The 8,547-nt window shown below is 46.7% G+C and overlaps 1 protein-coding gene and 1 pseudogene across 1 annotated transcript; both read right to left on the bottom strand.

The window, feature by feature from the left end:
• Positions 1–653: 653 nt before the first annotated feature.
• Positions 654–2,743, bottom strand: LOC123048146 (desmethyl-deoxy-podophyllotoxin synthase). The gene is made up of 3 exons (XM_044471303.1): positions 2,278–2,743; positions 1,711–2,166; positions 654–1,592 (listed from the first exon to the last, which is right to left on the bottom strand). Exons 1-3 carry the CDS (start codon positions 2,698–2,700, stop codon positions 969–971), a joined length of 1,503 nt encoding a protein of 500 aa, XP_044327238.1. The 5' UTR covers positions 2,701–2,743; the 3' UTR covers positions 654–968.
• Positions 2,744–4,411: 1,668 nt separating this feature from the next.
• LOC123048145 (noroxomaritidine synthase 1-like) lies at positions 4,412–5,936 on the bottom strand (annotated as a pseudogene).
• Between the last annotated feature and the right edge of the window lie 2,611 nt (positions 5,937–8,547).

Below are 8,547 nucleotides of genomic sequence, written 5' to 3'. Positions count from 1 at the left end.
GCACACACGTATACTTTGCCATGGCTTCTGCTGTCCAGCACGTCCCGCGCGCATCCGACGCGCCCGACGAGCCCGACACCACCAGTGCATCCCGCACGTCCCGCGCATATCCGACGCGCCCGACGAGCCCGACACCACTAGTGCATCCCGCACGTCCCGCATGAATCCGTCGCGCCTGACGAGCCCGACCACACACGCCTACACCACGGTCCCGCCGCGCCCGACACGCCCGGCGCACGCCCATACACGCGCCCGACGCGTCCGACACTGGCGCCGCGGCTTATTCCAGCCAACAGATCGAATGGACCCAACGATCTCTCTCAACCAATGGGATTTCTTGGCCATACCTCGCCTCTGGCGAGCTTTTTCCCAAGCCCTCACCGACGATGCCTCGGTTGTCCGCGTCATCCCCATCCCCGTTGGGCCTCTGTTATACCTCGGACTCAACACCGCATGCGATACCACGACCAACCGCATCGTCCCAGCTTCAATTCGCTCCTGTCTTGGCCTTGCTGTGATTCGCCGCGCCGCATCCGTCTTCGGTCTCGTGCTACTCCCCTCTTGCTTATGTCTCTCATGATGTTTCCTCTATTTGAAATCGACTGATCACAATTTTTTTCTATTGCCTGTGGAATAGTAGTACGGATAAGTTAAAAGGTGAAATAATTTCATTTCAACGTGTGTAAAGGCCCATGCATAAAGTCAATGTCACACAAGTATTTGAGTGAGCTTCTCTTGCTTGACTGTATAGAAGTTCAACGTGAGACACATTTTTTATTCGAATATTCACCTGGGGGAGAGGTTCCCCACATGGATTTTCACTGAAAGGGGCCCAAAGACGGATGCATTACAAAGAAGAGGACCAAGGAAATCAACAGAAGGTTGGTCGAGAGAGCAGAGAGGGCAACTAGAGGAGGGAGCCTATGAGCGAGCCAATTCTTCCATGCGTCCCCAGCAGGTCCATGGATCTACGCAGCTTTGGAGAGCACATATGGGGTTGCTCTAAGCTCTAAATCGAACTTTCTACGTACATTGATCCCGAACTTCTCAGACATGTCCAACGACCCCGGATTAGGCCCATCAGGGAACACCCAGTCAAAATGGTGTAGAAGGTTTGCTAATGCGATCTCCACGGTTGATGTGCCGAACAACATTCCAGGACATTGCCGTCTCCCAGCCCCGAAAGGTGTGAACTCAAAATGTGTCCCCTTGTGATCTATGTTGCTCTCTTTGAACCTCTCTGGCTTAAATGCTTCAGGGGCATCCCAATATCTGCAATCCCGACAAATCGCGAATATATTAACTTGTACATTGGTGCCCTCAGGAATTTTATATCCCATGATTTCGCAGTCTTCTCTTGCCCTTCGGGGGAGTAGAGGAGCGGGGGGATGCAACCTCAAGACCTCCTTGATCACCATTCTCATGTAGTGGAGGTCATGAAGGTCATTGTTATTTATGACAGATTGTTGCCCACCTACCACTTGTCGAACCTCTAGTTGTACCTTTCTCATATTTTCGGGATTTTTCAAGAGCTCTGACATAGCCCACTCCAATGTTATTCCAGAGGTCTCGGTGCCACCCGCGAACAAGTCCTACGAACAATTGTTCTAGGTTATACTCACGTACATATTTAGCTTCAATAATGAAAAAATATAGATAAAACGTATATTTCCAACAAAGTGAGGAGAGGACATGGCAAACAATACTCACAAATATGATGACGCCTATTGCCTCTAAAGTTAGTGGATATGGCAAGGAGTCCTCCTTGTGCAGCCTGAGCAGCACGTCCAGCAAGTCCTCCTCGTCGTTGGAGCTGACTGCAGCGCGCATCTCCTTGCGTTGCTCAATGATGTTGGAGATGATGCACTGGATTCGTCCATAGCTCCTCCTCATCCGTCGCTCCCCGGAGCTCAGCAGCCGCACCAGCCGCGACGACGGGAATAGGTCTACGAGCGAGAAGCCTCCCACCAATGCAGTGACTTTTTCCAATTCCCGGAGGTACTCACCTTGCTGTGCGCACTTGCCTCCGAACACCGCCCGCGCAATGACATCGTTCATGAGTGCCGACAACTTCTCCGTGAGGTTGATAGTTGTGCCAATCGAGGTGGTGATGGAACTTAGGAGGTTGCTGACCTCCTCGGACCTGATGCCTTCCATACGCTTCACCTGTGTTAGAAACATATTGTCCACTTCTATCTATCAACACTCATGCTTTATCGCAAACTAGTTAGGTGCTGGCATTTCCCCCCAAAAAGATGGTGTATGCAAATTAATAACCTGCTTCGCGCTCAGGAGCTCCATGGTGCAGACCTTGCGCGCCTGGTGCCAGCGGTCGCTATAGGGGGCAAAGATGATGCCTATGCCGCTGCCATAACCTATGACGTCCAGTGTCACACCGCGCGGTCGCGAGGCGAACATGAGGTCCTTGCTCTTCATCACCACCTCCGCCATCTCCGCGCTCGAGACCACCACGGTGGGGACCTCGCCGAGTCTGAGGAACATCAGTGGGCCATGCCGGCGAGATAGCTCCGCCATGATGCGGTGCGGGAGGACGCCGAATACGTGGTGGAGGCTGCCGATGATCGGTAGGGTCCATGGCCCGGGAGGCCGCAAATGCTTGTTGGGCTTGGGATGAAAAAACCAAAGGAGGAGTACTAGGGCTAGGGAAACGAAAGAAATGCTTGAAATTGTTACCTCCATGTCATGCAGCTGGGAGCTAGCTAGTAACCAGCCGCAAGTTTAGTACTAATCAGTCAGTTGACATTCAGTTTATACACGGATCATCCGTATTTATGGATCAGATATGCAGCACAGGACATGGGATTGGTTGGGATCTGGAAATCAAACTTACCTACTACACGTGAGGAGATGTATGCAAAACAACGGTGTATTTGGTTTAGGTACGAACTTTCATGAAAAATTCCATTCCATTCACTAAACAGTACAGTGTGTGGTTGAATGATACAACTTCCATTATTCCAAATGCAGTGGTTGAGGATAGCTTTATGGCAATTTTTTGTTAATCAAAAGGACAAAGTGCCGAGCACGAGGAAATAAATGCCTTAGAAAAATAACAGAGGCAAATTCGTTGCCTTTTCTTAATTGCTAGCTGGATGCCGGATGAGATCGCATCGATCGGCACAATTTAATATTCAAAACATTTGATTTATTAAGAGAGATGAGCACATGATGTGCACTGGTGCACTAAAAGCATGATCTGCACATCTATTCCGCCCTTTTGTATACTTTATTTATTTTTCCATATCTTCTCTTGTTATTTTATTTCATCCTTTAGCTTTTAAATATTTTGGGTTTTAGTTATCAGCTTGTTCGCTATTCACTGTTTTGTTATATTTCATTTTTTACTTCAACTAGCAGGGTGGCCCTCGTGCGAGGGCAGCATATTTAGTGTGTCAAAACTGTTTAAATAATAAACCAAGTTTTTTATACGATGCTACTACAAATGATATATTTTTATATACACCACAAATGTTATGATAAAGTTATATACATGAAAGAGGATATTTTGCATGAAAATGTAAGCCGAATTCCAATGAAAGATATTAGTCTTGTAAAAATATATTTGCCATTGGTGGATCACAACATAAGGTTCGATGAAGTGCTTATTCTGTAGGAATTGCATGATTTAAAGAGCACGCAAGGCTACAGGCTTCCTAGGAAGACCATAAAACAGTTTGTGATCAGGAAGAAAATAAAGTAATGGAATTGTTTCTTCCAGTTCAATTAAGATCTTCGCGTACTTGAACGCGAGTCTGTAGCCTCTTCGAAGCAGAAAAGTTCACTCTTATAGAAATTTGAAGACTCGAAAGATCCTCAAAGGCAAAGCATAGAATGAGCTTGAGGTTTCTTGCTTTATCCTGAAAGAAAATGGTGTCGTTCACATACTGTAGAATGGATAAACTATCTACTACTAAATGATGAATTACACCACTAATTTGTCCAGTCACTTTAGCGTGTTCAACAAGTATAGCGAGCATAACCGCTATGATGTTGAACTGGAGTATACCGGTGAGGTCTAGATGCTGGCAAGTTGTGTATTAGTTACCAGCCAAGATCTGAAGGAAGACTGTTCTTTCACCGATCAATTGGTTCCGTTATTCTGCTAGGCACCCGTACATGCAACTTTGAGCTGGTTGGGTCACTTCCAAGTACCAGCAACATGTCACATGTAGATAGTCGTATACAATATGGAGGAAACACCATGTCTCGATGCTTCTATACCGTGTCTCATACAGCACGAGTAAAAAATGGTAGTACATTGGTTGTTTTTCGTAAAAGAAATACAAATTTTGACGCATGCATGCCTTTATTATTCAACTATAATGTGGTTATGGGCAGTGTAAAACTGTCCTGGTGGTCGGCAAGTACATTTACATACAACGAGAGTCTATTACATTTCTCGCTTCTTCAACTTAACAATGAGCCCATTTTTCATCTCCAGTATAATGGACGGCTTAGGCTGGATGCTTTGCCCTTCCACCACCTTCACATCGAAGTTCCACACAGCTGTAGCAATGACAGTCTTCATTTGCATAAGTGCAATGTCCTTGCCGAGGCACATCCTCGGGCCAGCATTGAAGGCCAAGAACTTGTGAGATGGTATGTACCTCAGGTTGTTGTCATCATCTGAGAGCCACCTACGTGGGTTATAGTCGAAGCAGTCTTTACCCCACACACCCTCCATTCTCCCCATGGAGTGGACGGAAACAAAAATGGTGTCACCGGCATGCACCTCATGGCCACTCGGCATGATGTCATCTACGGCCACCTTCTTGAGCAAGACAGGCGCCGGTGGGTACAGTCTAAGAGTCTCATACAAAGTGGCTGTCAAATATACTAGAGATTTGGTCTCGTCTGGCTCAAAGATCACTGGGGTAGATGCCCCTAATGCTACTTTGCGTGATGCAATGGGTGAAAGTTCGTTGCGGATGATTGACACGATGTCAGGATTTTGGGCGAGGTCGCAGAAGATCCATGTTAGGGTTGTTGCAATTGTGTCCCTCGCAGCAAGCATGTAGCTAATGATAATCGCACGGAGCAAGTCAGCATTGGCGTAGTCTGGGTCTTCGAGGAAGGAAGGAATAATATCCACACTCTCTTGTTCCTTGCCATGTCCAAAACGACATGTGGTGATCTTCCTCTTTTGCATCATCTCCCCGATGATCTCTCGCAGCACCATGCGTGCCGTGTCGAGCTTTCTCTCAGAGCCGATGTTTAGCCACCTCATCAACTTCTAGCAATAAGCTGGCATCATGAGCCTAAAAAAGCCCACCTCCATCACCGTGTCCAGGGCAACCGCTGCGTCCATGGGCGGCATGTCTAAGGATAGGAGGCCAGGATCCACACCGAAGAGAGGCATAGCAGCCAGGTCAAACATAAGCCTCGACATCAATTCATGCATGTCGAATGAAGTGTCAGTGATCGCCATCCGAGTGAACAATGGGAGGAGGTTGTTGTCCACCTTGCCATAGAGGTAGACCGCCATACTGGAAATGATCCTCGGGCTGCTGAGGATGCTCTTGGCTTTGGCGCGTTGTTGGCGGCACGACTCACCGTCGATGGTGAAGAGGCTGCCACCCATGATGTTGAAGATATCAGCGAATTCCGTGCCCTTGGGGAAGTTGGCGTGGTTCGTCGTCAAGATGTGCCGGGCGTTCGGAGGGTTGCATGTGATGAAGAAGCGCATCCCGGTCCCAGGTGGTCCATGCACCCTGAAGTTGTGGCCTGATCTGGCGAGGACCAGGGTGTAATAGTCATACAAGTTGTGGAGGTTGGCTATGAAGGAAGGGAACATGTGCAGCATTGGCCAGTTTGTGGGAAGCACTGGTGGGTTCTTTGATCTACAACTAGCCCTGAGATACAAGCAAATTGGAACAAGCAGAATGATCAATGTGGAGATGAACATAATTGGCATTGTTATCAGTAGTGTGCGATAATGCTATTAGTTAGATTTATTCTTCAATTAGCATGGCTATGGCTTCATATATAGACGCCTTCCCTCTCCACCATAGTGATACTACCTCAGTGCATTGGTAGTATACTTGCTAGTATTCTCAGTTAGCGTCAACATAACTCCAATCCATTGGGCTCAAAAGCAGGTGACAGTTGGCAGATTTGGCGATAAGTATGTGAAGTGCAGTACTTGATAACTTTCATTCCAAATTGGATCACTCCTTACATAGCTCATCGGGCTATACTTGAGTCTGGCAGTACTTGATAAGTGTCAACATAACTACATAACTACACTTCATTGGGCTCAAAAGCAGGTGGCAATTGGCAGATTTGGGGATAAATTTTAAAGTGCAGGTCCAGCTCACTTTATTAGCCTCAGTCGCCGCACAACAGTCTTGATCAAGTACACTCTTTGATCCCATCGCCGATAAAAGTACTCTTGACCGATCGCCACAATATATGAACATGCAGGGTCATCGTCTTGCGAGGAGGATTCATAGCAACAGTACCGTGTGGCTGGCTGGCTCATGTAATTTGCAGTACACGTACGTACGGCAGGAGATGGAAGAGACCGGTGATCAGCGATCGATCAGTAATTGTTCAGCACGTCGCATGCATGCGTAGGTGTGTGTATATGCTTTGGATTTCAGACCGCCTATTTCTTCTTCTAGAACACACATTAGCAGCAGCGTTTAGCAACTGCAGAAGCAAACGCACTTCTAAGTAGGATCAAAACAAGTAGCCTTCTCACTGCTTAATTACTTAATTCTACGTCTCTCGTAGCCAATGTGTCATTCTGCTTCTTCGTCTTCTACCTTGGCATGGGCAGCGAGCATATATATCACATATATACCATGATAACCATTCAGATTTAAATTGGGATGGTTATAATATATATGATGGCGCTTTGCGAAGAATCTTGTCAAGAATTAATAACACAGGCCGGCCATCGGTCGAACTAGAGATGGAATTTCACGTTCATGCTATGCGACATCCTATACAGTGGCTCAGTGGCGGAGCCACGAAACCTGAATGGACAGGGCCAAGAGCTGCTAAACTAGCTTTATTTATTGCGTTGGAATATGGGGTTCTTTATTCAACAAAAGCACACCTGGCACAGTCCGCCATGAGGCTACTAACCAGGAAGGTAGGTACATCGTTGGTCCACGCCTCGGTCACTTGCAGCGAACATGCTCGCTTAGCGCAAGGATGAGCAGGCAAATTAGACAGTCTAGAAGTATGTTGAATAATAAAAGAACTAAAACTAGCAGATAAATCCCCAATTTCCAAAAGAATCGGTGCCACAACCGAGCGGGAGTTGTGGAGAGTCTTCCAGAGGTCCACAACCTCCTTGCGGTCCATCTCCATCACGACCTTGTTCAGACCTCGAAGCTTTCCATAGAGAACTCCATCACGCAAAGAAAGCGCTTCGGCAATCAGAGGATCTGTAACTCCATCGTGAGGCTTACACCATGCTCCTAAAAAGCCAGTGGCTGAACAGGCAACCCCACCCCCCCCCTTGCTCCCGGATACTGTCAATACCCGCATCCGTATTAATCTTAACACTGTCATCGTCTGGGGGGAGCCAACCAAAGCCAGGAAGAGCTAGCGCAAGATCCTTAGGTAATTCCAGGACCGCCAATGTCTCTCGAATAATCCGTAGCGAGTTTGCCCGATCCAAGCGTTCTTCATCATGTGTCCACTGGTTCCTTGAGTGCCAAATAGACCACATAACTGACACAATCTTCGCCCGGTCTCCAGTCGGAATGATTGGGTAGCTAATAATGTATCGCGCCCAAGTGGTTGGATGAAGGCGAGGTAGTTTGAAGTCGAACCACTTCTCAGCTTCGCCCCAAAAGCTCCTGCCATGAGAACAGTGTATGAGTGCATGCATCAAGTCCTCCTCGTCTGCCAAACAGAGTTTGCATCGACTATAGCTTGGGGAGAGAGCCAGACCAACGGAATACAAAGCTAATACACTGTTTTAGCAGAAATACTCAGTGTCCTAGTGGAAATGTTTGCATGTTGGCCAGGGCCCAGGCCCTGGCTGGCACCCCTATCTCCGCCACTGACTCTATATATACCTAAGAGGGTTATCGTCACTAACTTGTTTATCTCAACATGCAAGCATGTCACCTCATCATACAATTATGAATGGGATAAGATCTACCTCAACATGCAATCATGTATACGAAAAGACCTAGTACAACATTTAATCATGCATGGAAAAACATTTTCCATTCAATTACTCTACTTATATTCAATAAATATTGTTGCAACTATACATAATCAATATAATCACATGTATTTTAAATTTTCATTCTCATGTTATCAAACCAAATTTTCATTAACCAATTCCCATCAGTAATGCACCGGGTATCTTCTAGTTTCCTAAGTGGATGAGCGAAAGACATCGGTGGGATATATCCTACATATGTAAGAGAGTGGTCCCTAACCTATTTATCTAAGCATGCAAGCATTCTACATCATCATACAATTATCCATGGGATAAGGCTCACCATGACATGCAACCATGCATGGGAAAAGACACACTACCACATGCAACCATACATG

This window comes from Triticum aestivum, chromosome 2D (genome assembly GCF_018294505.1).
Source record: "Triticum aestivum cultivar Chinese Spring chromosome 2D, IWGSC CS RefSeq v2.1, whole genome shotgun sequence".
NCBI classification, from domain to species: domain Eukaryota; kingdom Viridiplantae; phylum Streptophyta; class Magnoliopsida; order Poales; family Poaceae; genus Triticum; species Triticum aestivum.
This window is presented reverse-complemented; position numbering and strand designations above follow the sequence as displayed.